The sequence below is a fragment of the Sinohyriopsis cumingii genome, unplaced genomic scaffold (assembly GCF_028554795.1).
Source record: "Sinohyriopsis cumingii isolate HCF-2022 unplaced genomic scaffold, ASM2855479v2 utg002887l, whole genome shotgun sequence".
NCBI lineage: Eukaryota > Metazoa > Mollusca > Bivalvia > Unionida > Unionidae > Sinohyriopsis > Sinohyriopsis cumingii.
In genome coordinates, this window is record NW_028316330.1 from 83301 (window position 1) to 104657 (window position 21357).

At 36.6% G+C, this 21357-nt stretch overlaps 1 protein-coding gene across 3 annotated transcripts in view; it reads right to left on the minus strand.

The window, feature by feature from the left end:
• Positions 1-1958: 1958 nt before the first annotated feature.
• Positions 1959-21357, minus strand: part of LOC149769992 (protein inscuteable homolog) — a 93980-nt gene continuing 74581 nt past the window's right edge. For all 3 annotated transcript variants that reach the window (XM_089949557.1, XM_089949559.1, XM_089949558.1), the window contains 2 exons: positions 17318-17394; positions 1959-14204 (listed from right to left, as the gene is read on the minus strand). In XM_089949557.1, coding sequence (XP_089805683.1) covers positions 14073-14204; positions 17318-17394 — 209 coding nt within the window. In that variant the 3' untranslated portion in view covers positions 1959-14072. The remainder of the gene's footprint in view (positions 14205-17317; positions 17395-21357) is intronic.

Below are 21357 nucleotides of genomic sequence, written 5' to 3' on the forward strand. Positions count from 1 at the left end.
TGTTATTATCAGAATCATCAGAATCATTTGCAAACAGAATAAAATAAATTCCAGCGCACCATCAGCATCAATGAGATCAAATAACCAATTCGACCTTTGATACACAGATTACTCAGAAGCTTCAATGTCCTCAGATGAACTTCCTTGAAACAATAAATACTACATATCTGAAGAAAATAAAAACATGCCCTGAACTTGTGATTCACTGGATAAATAGATGTACACATGGAAACTGCAACCATAATTTCTTACTACTAAATAAACCAGTCCTTTTATGTTGCTGAGGTTGTACTGTCCCTGAATTCAAGATAAAACCATTTATTCTTTTTAACTACTGTATGCTGAAACCATCTCTAATTTTCTTGAATGACAAGACTTTCTAATTAGCCACTGTCCAAACTTATTGGCACAATTTTTATTTAGGATAAACTAGACACCATTAGAAGAGTTTTGGTGAAAACCTAATGCTTACATGTCCATCCATTAAAGAGAATGACGAAGATTTTCAATATGTCATTATGGCAGCCATATAAGCCACCTGATGGGCACTATTTTAAGTTAGGAACAAGTAGGTATGATAAGAAAACTCCTGGTGAAAACCCCATATCAATATGACCTTGAATTCTTGGGCCCCCGAGTTGCTGAGTGGTCTAAAGTGCTCGCCGTTACGGATCACTGCCATCTCACTTCTGTCTGCGTCAGTTCAAGTCTCGGATTCGGCTAATGTGGTTATGTGAGAAAGCTTGCCAGTAGCTTCTCGTGGGTCGGTGGTTCTTTCCGGGGTTTTTCCAGGTTCTTCCTTCACCATTAATACTGGCCGCCATGTATAGCCTATCTTGTGCTGAAAAATGGCATTAAACCTTACAACAACAACAACAACCTTGAATTCTGGATGAGTAGCAATGTCAAGATTTTCAAGATGTCTGCAATGGTAGCCATCTTAAATGTTAGATCAGCACCATTTCATTTAGGACCATTTAAGCATCAGCAGTAGTAGTCTGGTTAAACCCTATGTCAATATGACCTTTCATCTAGGAAAGTAGAGAGAAAAAGGTTTTCAGATGGCCAGTGTGGTGGCCATATGAGATTTCATATCAGCAAAATTTTTGTTTATGAACACCTAGACATTAAAACTTGTCATCTGGTGGAAACCTCATGCTTATATGACTTTGTTTCGAAGGAGCTAAAACAAGATTTTCAAGACGGCTGACATGGTTGCCAAACTGGCTGTCTGAGCAGTGCCATTTTCATTTATGACCCACTGAGATCATAACAAATCTTTTAGTGAAGCTCCATATTAATAAGACCATCTATTCAGGTGGAGTAGTGATACATTTTTTTCAAGATGGCTGCTATGGTGACCATAATGGATGTCCAAGAAGCATACTTTTCATTTAGGACCAATTATACATCATAAGATATCTTCTGGTGAATATCCTATGCTGATATGACTGTCCATTCAAGAAAAGTAGCAATAACAAGATTTTTTAGATGGCTGCCCTGGAGGCCAAATTAAATCTCAGATTGGGACTATTTTCATTTCGGACCAACTGGTCTTTAGTGATAACCCGATGTGGATATGACCATTCATTCAGGAGTAATGAAGACAACATTTCAAGATGGTTGACATCTGAGCAGCCCCATTTCATTTAAGACCAACTAGGACTTGGGATCAATGTGTGTGTAAAGTTTCAAAGCAATCTTCCAGGTAGTTTAGGAAAAATAGTGGTTGCAAACCTGTGCTAACAGATGCATTGATTATAGGGGATGGACAATAGGCCATCCCATCAGCCAATGGAGCTGAAAAAAGAATTATAGTGGAAATCTTTTTTAAATAATGAAAATGATGAAATCCACTGAAAGCCAACAACACCAGACCACCAGAAGTCAGTTTCATGATGTTATCAAATTTTAAATGTAACTCATGTATTTGTCTATATTAACAAAGAAACAATACCTTTAATACTGACAGGAACCAATTCACTTTTATTCATTTTAAATGCATCATGTATCGATCAAAAATAAAAGATTGATATTTTCATTCAGGACTAGATGTTGGTACACAAGAAAAAACTACAATAAATACCCAAGTACACAACTGTTCAACTGTTCACAATGGTATACCCAGATCTGCTGATACAACATGAACTGTAGATCTGGGTCTGAACTGTTTGCTTGAGATCTCAAGTAGAATAAATAGCAAAGACCCCATCTCACAATGCATTTTGTAATGGCAAACCTGTGTCTGCAATGCTGATAACTTGGTGCACAATAAATTCCACAAAATAAAGTAAATTTGTATCACATCCATGAAGTGTATTAAGATGAAAATCTGAAATATGTGATACTTCCCTGTAAAACCTATGTGATACTAATTTCAAAAGTATTACAAAAACTGTACATAATATGCCCACCAGTCTCGTTTGAGGTCACGCTGACCTTCACCATGACCTTTTAATCGGAATCATCAGGCTAATTGTCTCATCAAAGACGTTTGAAGTTTAGTATAGTCAGCAGAACTCAAGTTATTATGCAAAATATGACTTCCCTTGGCAGAAGTGATCTTGACCTTTGATTTAAAATTTATAAGCTTCTTGAAATCATAAAGGATAAAGATATCTATAAATTTTGATCAATGTATATTAATTAGAACTCAAGTTACAGCACAGAACATCATGACAGTAAGCTCTGGCCTTATAAACCAGCAGGCACAATATCTTAAACGCAAACCATCTGCTGATTGTAATGAATGTATGTGGTGTATGACTCAAGTTTTTGTAAAGAAACTGTTTTGTTCTTTTACTGACCTTTACCTTTGATCTTTTGATGCCAAGGGACAAGGTTATTTATCTTCTACAAAGCAACATATCAGCAAAATTTGATGATGGTATGTGAAACAGAATTCATGTTATTGCCTGCAAAATTTGATTTAGTCAGCCACAACGACTGTGATCTTTGAACGTTACACCCAAAATTTATAGCTTTTTGCTTCCTAAAGGGCAACTTGTGTGCAAAGTTTGGTGAAGGTATGTAAACCAGAACCCAAGTTATTGCACTGAACAAATTTGGCAGATGTATAGAATTATAAGAACTTAAACCATTTCCTCCCCCCCAACCACCACATGCATAATGGAATAAAATAGCTGCATACAAAGTCAATGTTTGACCAATGTGAAATAATGAATGGTACATGACTTCAAACGAGAAGAACAAGCAACAAATTTTACAAGTCAAAAACATTCTTGAATTGACAAATTGGTTTTGAACTTTCTAAAATTTAAATCCAAATCAAAATATTGCTTTAAAATATTTGTCGCACCATTTGATAAAACAATTTAAAATGCATAAATAATATTTTAAAAGTAAGATAACCCACTTCTCCTTTAAAAAAATATTGTAACTTTATTAACACTTAAAACAAATACACAGAAATCGTGAATTAAGTTAAATTACAAATGTAGTTCACCCATGTGCATCAAGCCAATCCTTATTTCTGACATAACATTATACAATGCCAGATATGACCAGCGAACCCAAATCTGCTGTGACATATTATGTGATGCCAAACATGACCAGCCAACTCTGATCTGCTGTAGCTGTTAATACCATGCAATGGAAGACATGACCAGCCAACTCTGATCTGCTGTAGCTGTAATACCATGCAATGGCAGACATGACCAGATGACTGATCTGCTGTAGCTGTAATACCATGCAATGGCAGACATGAACAGATGACCCTGACCTGCCACTGCCTTATGTGACAGCAGATATAAGTCTATGTTTGCAGCTGGGTGAACATTATACACTACAATCAAAACATCCTTGTCTCTTTCCAATGCAAGCTGAATAATATAGACTCTTTAATGGAGACTCAGAAGTAATAACAGTAATACCTCCCACATTGGCAAATTTTCCGCAGCTGGGCACACAGCTAGATGTGTACTGAATAGACTTTATAAAGCGATAGGTGTGAAAATTAGCACTTTAATCACGTGTGAAATAACTGCACTTTTAATTTTTAATGTAATTTCTTCAACTCTTGAATTAAAAAATGAAGAAATCATTTGGTTTCAAAAGCTTTACAGCAGTGTAAAAGAGTTACTATATTTTTTACATCGGAGGTAATTTTCTTTAATAGGACAGAAAAAAGCCAAGGAAGTTTCAACTGTTATACACTGGTAAATAAGACAATGGAGTATATTCATTAATAGATATAAATACACATATTGTTCTTTATATATAAATACATAAGTTGTAAATGCATTGTTCTTTATGGATAAATACACAAGTTGTAAATGTTTTGAATATTATTTTTTCTAACAAATTCTAAGTAAATCTATGTCTCATCTGTGACCTTTGCTATGAAAAGACTGCCCATGTATAACTTAAAAAAAACTTTCAAAACCATTAAGTAAATTTTAACACTGCTATGCTAATACTATAATCACAGCTGTCATCACTGTCATGTAAGTGATACCTACATTTTGTCTATACTTGTGCCACAGCTGCCATCACTGTCATGTAATACGTACATTTTGACTCTATCTGGATTACAGATGCCATCACTGTCATGAAAGTGACACCTACATTTTGACTATACCTGGATTACAGCTCCATCACTGTCAGGTAAGTGATACCTACATTTTGACTATACCTGGATTACAGCTGCCATCATTGTCAGGTAAGTGATATCTATATTTTGTCTATACCTGGACCACAGCATCATTCACTGTCAGGTAAATGATATCTACATTTTGTCGATACCTGGACTACAGTTGCTACCACTGTCAGATAAATTTTGTCTATGCCAGAAAGACAATACATAAATGAAGAATACTGTATTTTAAAAATCTTACACTTAGGTATTTTAAAAATTGTACACTTAGGTAATTTAAAATACAGTAGAATATCATATGTATAATGATGGGACAAGGATTAAAACACTGAAATAACAAAAGTTAGATGTATGTCCCAATAATGACATCACAGATCAATAGTTTCATGAACATATTTCACAATGAAGGGACGTACAAGACCTTTATACACTTTAGAAAGGGTGGTCTGAAACCAGATAGCAAATTTCTTGTCCTGGAAATGCAATATATAAAGTTTTAAAAATAAAAGTATAAAATAATGTTTACATATCACAAAACTGTTAAAAATGCAAAACAATATCATAATGCATTAAATTTCTTAAAGTTTCAGTATTAATCATTACAGGCAACATACAAATCAATCATTCACATGTTTCAATATAAGAATGTACATCATGGATACAATTTTGTAAGTGCCTATGGGTCTTTGTACATGCTTATGGGTCTTTCACCTTAAGTACTTACATGTAACCCCATATTAGGGCGGTTTTCTTTGTACAATTCCATGACTTTTCCTTTCCCTACTGTACAGTGATGGTAATTTCCATGACTTTTCCTTTCCCTATTGTACAATTATGGTAGTTTTCATGACTTTTTCTTCCCCATACTGTACAATTATGGTAATGTTCACGACTTTTCCTTTCCCTATTGTATAGTAATGATAATTTATAAGACTTTCCTTTCCCTAATACAAGTATTTGACATTACAGTTTTTTGCAAGTTAAATTTTTATTTAAAAAAATTCTTAAGGGATTCATTACAAAGATGAGAGAATCGAATAAAGTTTTCAAAGAAATAAATGATCAAACAGATATAGATATAATTGAGCATTTGTTTCCATCCTTATAACAAATACACAGTGAAAGTATTGTTAATCTGGATGCATATTCCCTTCCTATCTGTTTGCACTGCAGCAGAAAAGACACCGCAAATGGGTTCAGAGATTTATTACATATCATTTAATCTCATACGATATGAATTTTCCATCTATATTATCCATAACACACACCCAGTCTGGAATTATTTAGGTGTTTTCAGACTTAATGACATTTGGATAAATGGAATCATTCAAGTTTCACTGTGTACATAAATCTGATCTTAGTAAAATATGTATAATAATAATATTTCATAAAAATCTTATAAAGAATAAATAATACTAAAATCTTAAACTATGTTAAATTTTCAAACTGAAGAATACCAGCCTTAGCTCTTGTCACATGATGTCGAATTTCTATAACGTCCTTAATGAAACTAATAACAGGAAAGAACAAAAATGTAACAGTAGCAGTGATTATTTACATTAAAAAAAGTAGCAGATATTTTACATAATTACATGAGATGGACTTATTTACATTAAACCATACAGGATAGACTATCAGGAAATACCTTCAGCTTTTGTATGTTGCAAGAACATTTATCATCATCGTTTATATTATTATAACACATATATTTTTATTCTGTACTTTCATGCATGTAATGAAGCCTAAACATTCACCAGTACAAATAAATATAAATAAATATACCATACATCCCACACCTACAGTAACTTAGAAAATGATACAATAACAATAAGCGTACTACAAAAAGAGTCAGTTAGTGTCACGGTGCTATCCAGAATAATAAATTACCACATCATTTAAAAACCATTCATAGTTAAATTCTATCATTTTCTAGTCCTCATAAAAAATAAATCAAATTTTAAACATTTATTGTTCTTTAAACAATTAATTGTTTTCCCAGTTCAAGTTAACATCAAAATGATGGCAAAAATATCTGTTATTATTGTGGATTTGATGTAACAATGCTCACCTATCTTAACCTATCTAAATGACTACCATATATACCTGCTTATAAGTCAACTTTTTTTATACTGAAAATTTAATTCATGTAGAATAGGAGTCTTCTTATAAGCATGACATACAAAAATACTTGATAATCATGAGGTAATGTTGGAAACTCAAGATGTCTGTAGTACACAAAAAAAACAGTAAATTAAAATATGTATGTGCTTCTTTGCCATATCCCCCATTCAGAAACGTCTACATGTTATGCACTGTGTTTATCCATTTCATTACACATTACTTGTATCTACAGTTATTTACATTTTCGAATATTATGGGTAAATTAAATTCTACCCACCTCAGAGTAAAGTGTCTGTCAATGTTGTTTATTGTGGGTATTTACTAGCAAGTATATTGCTTCCATTTTCATGGAATATTAACACCCTGTATTTGTAGTAATACTTGTGTTCTGATCTATAAACACTGTTTCATGCAATAAAAGTTTCTATTTAAATTTTATTTTATATGTTAGATTTTTAATTCCCAGGTGATATTTCCCAAGTTTAATGCCAGTGCACGTGACTTGATAGACCCTGGGCTTGTAAAGGCAGCACTCACATGTTTTCAACCTGACAATCCTTTTGATTGAGCAGTGAATATAGAACATGTACTTGCTTATTGTCAAGCTGAGTTTCACATCTTTCAGTGAATGTTCGACCTTAATCACCTGTAGCTATGAAAGGTATCACCCTCATTATTTTCCCCCATGTGACAACCCTTTGATCAAGCTGCAAGTTTGATACTTGCCAAGTAACAGAGGGTGGTTGTTTAAACTCCATTATCCTGCCATACAGATGACTTAACCAATCATTATGCCTAGGAGAACTACTACTACTTTGCAAATCCAGTCCCCCCAGATACTACTTTTAGAAAAAGAGAGCTAAATGTTATCTGTCAACTTAAGTTGTGTTCTGGCAGAGGTATCTCCCTTTAGGTATAAGACTCAGCAGCAAAGCCTAAGAATATATCAGTTACTACTGAGTGGAGGGCACGCTCTCTCTGTATGTAACTGTGGGAAGGCCAGGATGGTGTATGTATGATATGATTTGGCAAGTATTCTGGAAAAAACGTTTTGACCAGGAAAAATTGGTTTCTTCTTTAAATACGTTACCCAATTATAAAACCTTAGGAGAATAGGCAAGAGGTGGAGGGAGGTACATCCCCTTACCCTCGAGATATCATCTTCAGTCCCCTAAGGTATGCAAATAACTTCTAGGTAACCTGACTGAAGAGGACTCCATCTATCGGGGCGCAGCTTCAAATAGGGAAAAATTTCCCACAGCATATCCAGTGGAAGTCATAAAGCCACATCTTAAGAAGCTGTTGATCAAACTGGAATGGTGACCTTTTGAGCTAAAAGCAAAAGAGGAGTGTTGTTTCCCATTTCAGTCTCACAATTCAAATGATATCACATAGCAAACAGTTCCGGTTGAATGCTAGGCTGGTGGCAACTGCTCTATCTTTGAGAGCTGAAATGTGTTATAAATTCATTTGAGCTGAGGTTATTTCTCTATTTGTTGAGTGAATAACCCACTGAATCCAGCAAGAGGCGTGATCTCCCTCGATGCAAAGGCTCTGATCCATTAAGGTACCACCTGAATGCCCGAACAGGGCCTTGTAGGTGTCCTTCAGCTGATGTGTCCATACTTGACTGAGGCTTCATGATGAAAGTCTGGTTACCCATGGAAGGAAGCCGGTTACTGATGATGAAAAGAAAGTCTGGTTGCCTGTGGAAGGAAGCCAGTTACTGATGATGAAAAAGAAAGTCTGGTTACCTGTGGAAGGAAGCCGGTTACTGATGATGAAAAAGAAAGTCTGGTTACCTGTGGAAGGAAGCCGGTTACTGGTGATGAAATGCTGTCATGAGTAAGACTGATCCATCTTGTTGTAACTGCACATAATTTGGGTCTGCTGATAGGGCATGTATTTTGCTAATACTGTCTGCCATCACTAATGTCATGAGGAAGCAGGTCTTGTATGAAAGGTGGACAAGAGATTCTCTTGAAAGTGGTTCAAATATGTCTTGTTCAGCCAGTTAATACCCAAGATAGGTTCCACATTGGGTATAAGGCTATTGTTTTTGGTGGTGCATACTCAAAGTTGGGAAGCTGGTTGGATAATTCCTTGTTTTTCCCAATATCCTCTCTTTCACAATGACAAAATGTGTCAGCAATTGTGGAGTGGTAACCTTTCATATCATACTCAGTGTGAACTTTCTCTCTATGAAGAGCTGGAGGAAGTTACCTTTTTCCCATATAGATCCCTGGAGAGATATGTGTTTGTTTGTGCACAAATGGGTGGAAACGTGCCATTTGCCTTGTATGTTTTCAGAGTGGGGGACCTTCCTGCTACAGCGTTTCTCTCAACAACTGGTTGTGAGAATTTTTTATTTCTGGGGGCCTGTTGCATATGATCCTGACATGCAAGCTCTGAAGCTCTGAGTTGGAATAAGACAACTGCCATTGTAGTTGTTTGAGTAGACGAGGGAAAATCCAAAGTCTCTGAGTAGTTCTGGTTGCATTATTGATGAAGTCGTTGATCGAAAACCTCTCTCATCTGAGTGGTGCAATGAGGATAAGGCAACACTCTGATTCTCTTGCTTTTTGTATTACTTTTTGGAATCAGGGGTGTTGTAGGGTAGGCATATACATCCTGGTCATTTCAAAAACATTTCTAAAGCATCAACTGCCCAGGATTTGATACCAGGATTGGAGATTTGAAGGTTTGGAGTTGGTATTCCACCTTGTTGCAAACACGTCCACCAACAGTCCCATTAGGTACATATCTGATTGAAAAAAAACAAAGGATGAAAAGACCATTCTGTTTATATTAGTTGATTGTTCTGGGACAAAGTTTTAGCTAGTACATTAGGAGTCCTGAGACATGGCAAATTTGTAAGTGGATTTGTTGTTGACGACACCACTTGAGAATGTCCCACATCAGGATACAAAGGTATTGAGACTTAGTTCCTCCTTGCCATTTGAACTAAATCACCACTGAAGGACATGGTTCCTTCTTGTTGTTTAAAATAAATCACCACTGTAGAGTTGTTGGACAGAATGAGAACTTCCTTGCCATGCAAATATTCCTGCCACCAGTGAAGGCTTTCATAATGGTCGTCATCTCCAGAATTTATCAATATGAAGATGTCGCTCCGGGGGAGAGCATGCACTTCTTGCTTCCCAAAAGGATCGTAGTAGGTGTGCCCACCGTAATCTCAGGCAGTTTTACAGTAATGTTGCCCCAATTCTGCATATATTGTCTCAGTTGTGTGCAGATGGTGAGAGGATGGTCCAGTGGGCAAACTTTCGGCATCCATACTGTCAGAAGAATCATTTACAATGGACACATAGGAAGGTCACCTAGGACCATGAGGTCCATTGCAGCATTGAGAAGCCTAGTAGGTGAAGAAATTCCCATGTGGATAGAAGTTCTCAAAAGTGCTACCATGGCACAGATTTAAATTCCCGATCTTGAGGGAGACAAATATGTTGTCTGTGTGTTGAACTCCACACCGAGGTGAACAAATTATTGATATGGTACTAGGTTGGATCTTTGTTTATGAGAAGTCCAAATTAGTAACAAAGGCTATCATGTCTTGTTAGATATATCTCACTGATGTTTCTGCAGAATGTCATCCAGGTAAACTGATGTTGCTGCCATATAAATGGCCTGGACATGGACCCATACTTGATTCAACAGATGAGTGAAGCCCCAGGGGCTAATGCTGAGCCCCAATGAGAGTGCCCTGAATTGGTATGTGATGCTGAATGCGAATCACAGGATCGTCCTGGAAGCCTTGTGAATAGGGACATGAAAGTATGCACCGTCATAGTCCTCATTGATGGTGAAGTCTCCCTCCTGGATGGCAAGGGGTGTGGAAGAACTGATTGTGGGCACATAAGTCAATGACCAGATGCTGAGTGCCATTTGCATTTGGGACTAAGAAAAGTCTGGAACAAACGATTGTGAAGAGTGACAAAGTCAGTTGCTCACTAAACTCATAGAAAGCCCTGAATTAGAAACCATAACTTCGAGACAGTTGCTGAGAAAAGAGTCTCTTCTAGTGGCAGCATGTAAAGAAATTGCGAAGTGACATCTGTTGAGGCATGAGGAAATATTCATGGCGTCATGCCAAATGAGTATCTCGAGGTGGTATGAGGGTTAGACTGGTCCATGCACATGTCTGTAAAAATCAGATTCAACATACTGGAAGCTGGGTTGTTAGTGATTGAAACCCATAATACTGATGTATTGGCCCTTTACGATCCCTAGTATATAGTCGGTTGCAACAGAAATAGGCCATCTGTGTGGGGAGGATATTGTTCTGATCATCAGTTGGGCCAGGTTATGGGATGTTTGATACATGTATACCTGTCCAAATATCTGTTGAGTGAGAGAGAACATGGCTGTGTGTTAGCTTTGTCCCTCACTGTTCCGTGATAGGAGTCAAGTTGAACCCCGAGGGAGCAAGGTAGAGAGAGTTGCCAAAAATGCTGAGTCTTGTGGTGGTGACTTGGTTGCCAGAGCTGTTTCAAAGTGTGGCAATGTCTGGATTTTTATGGCTTTGTCCACCAGAAATGTTTAACTCATTTGGCTCCAATCCTACCTGAGGCTGTACCCTATTTCCGAGCTCTGCAGCATCAAGACCATTTAAGATGCACCAACGTGGGTGGTAATACAAAAAAGCAGACAGATATAACTCTACAATGATACCAATAATTTGGAAGTTCTAGTTGCACTACAAAATACAGAGGCAAAAACCTCATTTTTTGGACCCATTTTTTATATATGCAAAATTCGCTCGTGGTCGGAATGCGATTTTGTGTTCGGATTTGAGACATTTTGGTTTCAGATGTAAGGCAGACTGGTCTGAACTGCACACAGACAAGTGAACCTTTGCAAAAACTAGGATAAGGTGGGCATTTGGAATAAAGAGCAGTCTCCATACGAAAATGATGGGTCTATTAAGCAAAAAAAAAAGAAGAAAAGAATTCCAACTTGTACCCTCATGCTCATGCTCAAGCAAAATAACCAATGGAAAATGATGTTTCTAATACAACTAGGCATTCGTCTCATGGAAAATCTGTTGAAAGCCAATGTATTACGATGTATTCAGAAATAGCCCCCAAAATGTGTTTCCTACTCACATTTCAGGTGAAAATGACAAAAACCTCTGGGGCCGAATGAGTTAAACTAAGGAAAGGTCAGCATGCAGACTCCTGAGCTGTGTGTTTTTGCACTTTGCCCAAAGTTCTAATCTGTAAGACAAATGGAGCTGACCCAGAAATGATAACAGGCAGTCTAATAAAGCAATGAATCATACAGGTAAAATATAATAACAATATCACCTGTAAGGAGAAGTATAAACCTGTTGGCCTGTACATGTGATTTTTGAATACAGGATGGGCATGGAGCTATACCAAATGATGGTTACCTGGAAAAAAGTGATAGATGATCTCAGTTACAATGCTACCTGTAGGGAAGGCCAAGGACAGCATGTACAGGTAGAATCATTGAAGCATTCCAAGGCTAAGGATACAGTGGTAAAGGAATCTGACCTGTATGTATCAGATATGATGGCATTATACATAAAAGGAGTTTCTTAAGAGCATAAAGACCTGTACACATATAAATATTGTAGCCTGAATCTATCTTGTGAAGTTGCACAGGCTATCTGTGCAAGTGACTAAGTGCTCTTTAAACATGACTCAAGTGTTGCCTATAGAAATATTCATGAGCAGGCCGTAAGTGAGTAAACCATGTATAGAAATCTCACCAGAGCGGAAGCAATACAGAAATGTACACAAGTGTCTATATTACATATAAAACCTTCAAATAAAGTGAACTGAGGCACCATTATAGATATTTACAAAGTAGGTGCAACAATATCCAAAATGAGGGACATACCTGTAGGGGAAAAAAACCCACATATTGCCTGTACAAGTGAAAGCAATGAAGTTGGCATCCAGACACTATGAATGCCTTGGAATAGAAACTCACCAATATGTACCCATTTATAATGGCATTACACACATATGAGGAGTTTTTATAAGCACTAGAGACATGTACATACATAAAATAATTACAGCCTGATCTTAATGTGAAGTTGCTTAGGCTCCATGTACAAGTACCTAAATGTGTGACAATGAGAAATTTTAACAAACTGTAAAGGCAGAACTTTACTGGGATAGGAAGTGAAAAAGTTGGAAATATGCCAGTAGATGGAGTATTCTTTCCTCAGCAGTGTAATGGTACATCTTCCACGCAGATTCTAGCTTTTACAAGGTTTCTGAAGATGAGATCATGCTTCTTGGCATTAGCAGATGCAGTAACTAATGCAGGTGTCAGCAACCTACAGCATGAATGCCACAAGGTGGCATGTCAAGAGGCTTTGTATGGCACACAAAGGGCAGCCAAAAATCTCAATATTAAGATTCTTAATATCTTACCTTTGACACACGCTCATTCATTTTGTAATTAATTTGGAAAAAGTGGCACGCTATGAAACATAGGTTGCTGACCCCTTAATTAATGTATTCTTAAGTTTTGCCTCCAAGTCTTATACCTAAGAGGAGATGAATCTGCCTGATCACCAAATAGGTCGGCAGACAGCTTTTAGCTCCCTTTAGCTAAAAGTAGTATCTGGGACGGCTGGATTTGTGAAGTAGTAGTAGTTCTCCTAAGGTATTATGATTGAGTAATGTATTTAAAGAGGAAATAAAGAATTTTTATAAATGATGAAGATTTTGAAGCATTCTTCATAATGCTGAACTACAGTTAAAATATACCCCAACTGTGTACCAAGAAATATAAAAATATATAATTTTGATTTTATGAAACTTATAAAAACCAACACCACACATACTGATAATCCTGCTGTAAACTGGGTTATATAAAGACTGTACAGAATAAATATATATATATGAAATGAAAATATTTTCATAACCAGAAAATGTAAGAAAACAAGGGTACCATAGAACATGGGACCTTGCAAGCATTCTATGCTGTTCTATTATACCACTGAGTCTGACTTTCCAAAACATTCATACAAAAATGTAACATAAAACTTCATGCTGCCATTGACATCACCTGAAATAAAGGCACTTACTTCTCCTAAATGGACAAAACTGATGAGAAAAATCAGTCAGGTATCAGCACATCTCTTGTTGTAGTCCATCTGCTTGACTGTGCTTATGTACCTTGTGCATTTTAATTCTAATGCAGGAGTGCATCAATATTAATATAGTCATTTTAAATCTGCAAAACTCTGGATGAATATTTACAACGAGCCGAAATATTTTACAATCTCATATTGGTCTGTGCATGCTGTACAAATCTGACAACCACATGGTCATCATACAAAGTTTTCATCAGTGCGTGAACACATAAGGAATGAATCCATCAGTCGAGGCTTTATCAACTGCTGGAAATCCACCGATGTCATGTCTGGTGTTTGGCACAGAGAACAGATCTTGCGTAGAGCAGCCTGTAATAATAAGAGAATCATGGTTTTTACCAAGCAAACTAATTCATAACATAAAGCTAAATAAATAAATGCTCATTATCATACATTTTGTGAGATTCTTATTTTCCTATATTTCTGACAATTAAAATAAAGTTGCCTTTTATACTGGTATTTTACTGCTCTGTGTTTATTACTCTTGTATTGATTACAATAATTTTCAAGCCAGATATTATTGATATCTATTGCTCTTGTATTTATTACTATAATTTTCAAGCCAAATAGTATTGGTATCTATTACTCTTGTATTTATTACAATAGTTTTCAAGCCAAATATTACAAGCTGGTTTGGTTTGGTTTTGTGTTGTGTGTCACAGAAACAGAAATAGGTTATGTAGTGCCAAGGCAACTGAAGTAAAATGCCTTGCCCATGGACATGCCAAAGTAGCTGATCTGGGCAGATTCTATGTGAGATTTGAACCTGCATCCTTTCAGTTACAAGTTCAGCATGCTAACCACTAATTCTCCACAGTTTTGGAGTCTTATAACCATGTCTTATGTGCACATGTGTTTGTGCAAGTGTGCACACACATGTGCATGCATGTGTGTGCACCAGGCCATTTTACATTCTCAAGCTCACTGAGGCACCAAATGTCTTCTTTAATTTCAAAACTTCCATAAAATCATATTCTGTTGTGAATTGTCACTTTCACAATGGTTTTTTTCTTATGGCATAAAAAAATCCAGTGTAACGGTAATGCAAAATGGAGATGTCCTTTAATTAATGCTTCTCACAGGCAAATAGATGTTATTAAGCTGATTTGAAAATGTGAAAGATATGCACAATCCTGATAAATAATACAACTTGTGTGATCAAGCATGATTTTATTGTCAGAAAATGTTATACTACTACTAAGACTACTACTGAGTGAAGTGTACATCATGGAGCAAATGAAGTGTGCATCATGGACTGAGTGAAATTTACATCACGGAGAGATTGAAGTGTATATCACGGAGTGATTGAAGTGTACATCATGGAGTGAAGTGTACATCACAGAGTGAGTGAAGTGTACATCATAGAGTGAGTAAAGTGTACATCATGAAGTGAGTGAAGTGTACATCATGAAGTGTACATCATGGACTGAGTGAAGTTTACATCATGGAGAGAGTGAAGTGTACATAATGGAAAGAGTGAAGTTTACATCATGGAGAGAGTGTTGTTGTTGTTGTTGTAGGGTTTAATGACATTTTTCAGCACATGATAGGCTATAGATGGTGGCCAGTATTAATGGTGGAGGAAGAACCCGGGAAAACCCCGGAAAGAACCACCGACCCACGAGAAGCTACTGGCAAGCATTCTCACATTCCCACATTAGCCGAATCCGAGACTTGAACCCATGCAGACAGAGGTGAGATGGCAGGGATCCGTAATGGAGAGCGCTTTAGACCATTCGGCTACTCGTGGCCCCCATGGAGAGAGTGAAGTTTACATCATGAAGTGAGTGAAGTGTACATCATGGAGAGAGTGAAGTGTACATCATGGAGTGAGTGAAGTGTACATCATAGAGTGAGTGAAGTGTACATCATAGAGTCAGTGAAGTGTACATCATGGAGTGAGTGAAGTGTACATCATAGAGTCAGTGAAGTGTACATCATGGAGTGAGTGAACTGTACATCATGAACAGAGTAAAGTGTACATCATAGAGTGAGTGAAGTGTACATCATGGAAGAGTGAAGTTTACATCATGGAGAGAGTGAAGTGTACATAATGGAGAGAGTGAAGTTTACATCATGGAGAGAGTGTTGTTGTTGTTGTTGTAGGGTTTAACAACATTTTTCAGCACACGATAGGCTATAGATGGTGGCCAGTATTAATGGTGGAGGAAGAACCCAGGAAAACCCCGGAAAGAACCACCGACCCACGAGAAGCTACTGGCAAGCATTCTCACATTCCTACATTAGCCAAATCCGAGACTCGAACCCACGCAGACAGAGGTGAGATGGCAGGGATCCGTAATGGAGAGCGCTTTAGACCATTCGGCTACTCGTGGCCCCCATGGAGAGAGTGAAGTTTACATCATGAAGTGAGTGAAGTGTACATCATGGAGAGAGTGAAGTGTATATCATGGAATGAGTGAAGTGTACATCATAGTGTGAGTAAAGTGTACATCATATTATGCTGACAAGATGCCAATATATTTGTACTATGATAGTTTCTGTTATCTAGGCAGCTTTTCATATTTATAAATTGAAAGGTAGAATCATATAAATATATCTTTAAACACTAAAGTGTTTATTTTCGTGTTTTACTTTGGTGTTTGTAGGAATTTGTCTTTTAAACAACGTTAATTTTGTGTTTTATTTTGGTATCTGTTGGAATTTGTCTTTAAGACACTAAAGTATTAATTTTGTGTTTTACTTTGGCATTTGAAGGAATATGTCTTGACACAAAATCATTCTTATCTACCACTCTGACAAGCAGTATATAACTGTGCTTGACCGAGTTACTCCTACAGCATCAACTTGAATTGTGTCAACAGTGATGGACTGAAATTATGTGCATGTAAAATATATTTCTTATATGACTTGCAGTACAGGTTTCCACAAGTGAAATGTAAGTTTTCTGTATTTTTCCACTTTCAACCATACATTATCAATTTCTCAAATAAGATCACAAGCTACCTATTCTGAATTATTTTTGGATTTTAAGTACAGATATATAAAAAACAATGAAGGCAAATCACAAATTTTTTTATTACATGTTGCCACCTCATTCCACCCTCAGGACCATTTTAAAGGGGGCTCAAAACCCAAACTCCACTACATATATGTCCTCCTGCTACAAAGGTTAATGTAAAATTTGGTTCAATAATATTTTCAATTGTCACTGTAACTGCAATGTTTGTATATATAAATTCTGACACCCTTGCACTGACCCCAAGGGAGAGACTCTAAAACCACAACCATTTTGTGGAAGGTTGTCATATCAAGTTTGGTCTATTGCACACAAGTAATTCTGAAAAAGGGTTGTCTACAGACAGATGGACAGATGGGTTGATGGATGGACAGATGGAACCAATCACAATATTCTAAACATTTTTAAAAACAATGGGTATAATAAACAGTGACATAATTACCAAGCTGGCTACAAGTACTGCGTCACTGTTGTTCCTTTCCTTAATATTGCGACACAGCTGGACCAGCCTTGGAATACCTGAAAGAAAAAGAAAGCTATGTGAATATATAGATGTATACTTTAATACTTCTTATCTTGCTAATCATCCACATTATTCTTTATAACAGGACTCCACCCTCTAGAAATCTGGAGAAAAAAAATTGTTTCTTGACAATAACATTTTATTTGTAATCAAATAGAAAAGTACTAAGTGACAAAGTTTGTTAAGGGTGACTACAAGAAACCTTTCCAAAAAGATCCCATCTTAACAGAACATAAATTATGCATATTTCGATAAATTTGTAGAAAAATGATGTTGGGTAAACGATGCCCAACACCTACATAATATAAAATAATGAATACAAGGTGTCCTTCTCTACTGAATTGCATCACTCAAGATAAGGTTGTATATTTCAATATCACATGCCTTTTGTGTTTGTACATTTCTAATAAATGGGACCTGCTAAAAAGGAATAAAGATATATTTGAGAAATATTTAAAAGTACAAACAACTTTTTGTCTCATCACAATATTTACAAAATTTATTACCAATATGAAAAAGGATTCAGTATTATGATGGTCACTGATCAAGTACCTATGCTACAAAGTTTTAAAAATTTGCCCCCCCCCCCCCAGTGCAAATAGAGAAACAATAGCCAGGTAAAATAATCACAGACAGGTACTGAGATGAATTATGGTTAAATTATATCACTTTATTAAACAGGAGTAGCATAAAAGATCCATTATATGTATTCCCTATTTTTAATAATCCTCTATGCAGGCACTAGTAGGGCATAGTTTCTGGAGATTACTGACCATGTGGGTCACAATGACTTGGACTTTTAGTCAAGGTAGGCAGTCTTGTCCTGAACTTACTGTGCAGAAACCATTATTTTCTTTTCAGACTTATTATGACCTTGAACTCAGGCCTTTAGACCCCTCCAAATGTATTGGTTTCATTCTTTACCCTAAGTGCAATCCATCCACAAAATCTGGTCAAGGGATTTTTTGCTACTGCAAAAGTCTTGTGCAAAACCTACTTCTCCTTGTGTGACAAAGACCCCTACCTTTGACAATTTTACCCAAACATCAAAAAGACCTCTTCTATTCCTTAAGTCCAAACCATCTACAAACTTTGGTCAATGTATATGGTCCAGAACAAAATGTATTATGCCCTCTCCTTCCAAAAACAATTTATTTTTGCAGTCACAGTAATTTTAACCATCTAACCCCAATTTCATAGGCTTCTTCTTACTCAGTTTATATACCAAACTTGAGTTGATGTACATTAAAAATAAACTGAAACATTTTGGGCAGAAACCATTTTAAATTTTGTCAGCCACAGTGACTTTGACCCCTTGACCCCCAAATCAATATACTTTCATCGTTCTCCAAGTGCAAGCCATTGAAAGAGTTTACTCCAGGTATATGATGCAGAAATAATGTTATTGTGTACAAATTAATTTTCTTCTTAGTCTCAGTGACCTTGACCTTTGACCTTTTTGTGCCAAAATAATAAGCTTCTGCCTTACCCCAAGTACAAGCCATCAATAAAGTTTGATCCATGTCTGTGGTGTAGGATAAATGTTACTGCGCAAAAATTCATTTCTGGTCCAGGTCTGTGATATGGAACAAAATTTTGGGTTCAGGTCTGTGATACAGAACTAAATTTTGGATCCAGGTCTGATATATAGATCTAAATTTTGGGTCAAGTTCTGTGATGTGGAAATAAAAGTTTGATTCTGTACAGTATATTTCTCTTGAATGAAACAACCTATTCAGTCATCTAGTCAAACCTGTGCTAACTACCTTTATACAGTAACCATTGATACTAGAGAACATCAATTTTTCACACTACAATGCTAGTTATTTTCCATAAACTTCAGCTATATCAGTAAGCACCATTATGCATGACTAGCTAGTAATATGTAGTGATAACTAAGGCCAACAAGAACTCTATTACATGACTAGCAAGCACTATGTATTACTCTCCCAACAAGTACTCCATTACATGACTAGCAAGCACTATGTATTACTCTCCCAACAAGAACTCCATTACATGACTAGCAAGCATTATGTATTACTCTCCCAACAAGTACTCCATTACATGACTAGCAAGCACTATGTATTACTCTCCCAACAAGTACTCCAATACATGACTAGCAAGCACTATGTATTACTCTCCCAACAAGAACTCCATTACATGACTAGCAAGCATTATGTATTACTCTCCCAACAAGTACTCCATTACATGACTAGCAAACACTATGAATTAATCTCCCAACAAGTACTCCATTACATGACTAGCAAGCACTATGTGGTGATCACTGTAACCAACATATACTCCAGGGTTTGACCAGCAAGGACTATGTTGTGATCATTATATGTTGTGATCATTATGGGAAATGAGTACCTCATTAGGAAACCAGCAAGCATTATGTGGTGATCACTGTAACCAACATATACTCCAGGGTTTGACCAGCAAGCACTATGTTGTGATCATTATATGTTGTGATCATTATGGGAAATGAGTACCTCATTAGGAAACCAGCAAGCATTATGTGGTGATCACTATGATCAACAAGCATTCCATTATGTGACCAGCAAGCACAATGTAGTGATTACTATAGCTGCCAGCACTATGTGGTAATCACTATGGTTGCTGGTACTATGTGGTGATTACTATATTTGATGGCACTATGTGGTGATTACTATAGTTGCCGACACTATGTGATGATTACTATAGTTGCTGGCACTATGTGGTGATCATTATGGTAGCTGGTACTATGCAGTGATCACTATAGTTGCTGGCATTATGTGGCGATTACTATAGCTACTGGTACTATGTGGTAATTAGTACAGTTGCTGGCACTATGTGGTGATTACTATGGTTGCTGGCACTATGTGGTGATTATTATGGTTGCTTGCACTATGTGGTGATTACTATATTTGATGGCACTATGTGGTGATTACTATAGTTGTTGACACTATGTGGTGATTACTATAGTTGCTGACACTATGTGATGATTACTATATTTGATGGCACTATGTGGTGATCACTATGGTTACTGGTACTATGTGGTAATTACTACTGTTGCTGGCACTATGTGGTGATTATTATGGTTGATAGTACTATGTGGTGATTACTATGGTTGCTAGTACTATATGTGATCACTATGGTCAACAAGTACTAGATTATATAAACAGCAATATTGTTGTAGAGTTTGTGAATGATATTGCTTGCTTTCTTGCAGTGTGTGAAACTCGCCAATTCTGCAAGTCCACAGGTTTAGAAACCTGAAAATACCACTGGTCCCTTCCCTAGTAAAATGGTCATACTTTCTATCATACAAGAAGAAAAAAATGAAGTTAATAATTCCATGGTAAATTCAGGTAGACATGAATATCAGCCCTTAGTAAGGTTATTTATATAATGAAACATGGAACATAAAGTACACCGGAAAATAAGATATTTATATAATATGTCAATGTTGTTATTAAAATTTGATTAAATTCAGCACAACATGGACACTGACCAGGATAACAATGCTCACTGTCTAGATGATCCAGATCCATACATGACTCATTTAGTGGCTGGGTATCAAGCAAAATCTAACCAGTGAAGAGAATTAGGGCCTGGATAAGAACCACAGTCCTCATCCATCGACTTTCAACTATAACAGTATGATAAATAAACCTGGCCTTCAAAGATGAGTCTGTGGTATCCAACATACAGCTGCTCAATGTGAAACAAGGTCTGTAGAAAGGTGTGATTAAGCAGTGGATTGCTAGAATCAGAAATGGGTCAAATGTATCCACATCCACAGAACGCAGTTGAAAAGTAAAGTTTTTTCAGCTCAGCATTGTGAATGATATCCATCTCTATCGCTCAGTGAATTTTCACCTCAGCATTGTGAATGATATCCATCTATATAGCTCAGTGAATTTTCACCTCAGCATCTTCAAATGATGACAAATTTACCTAATTAAGATATCAACTGC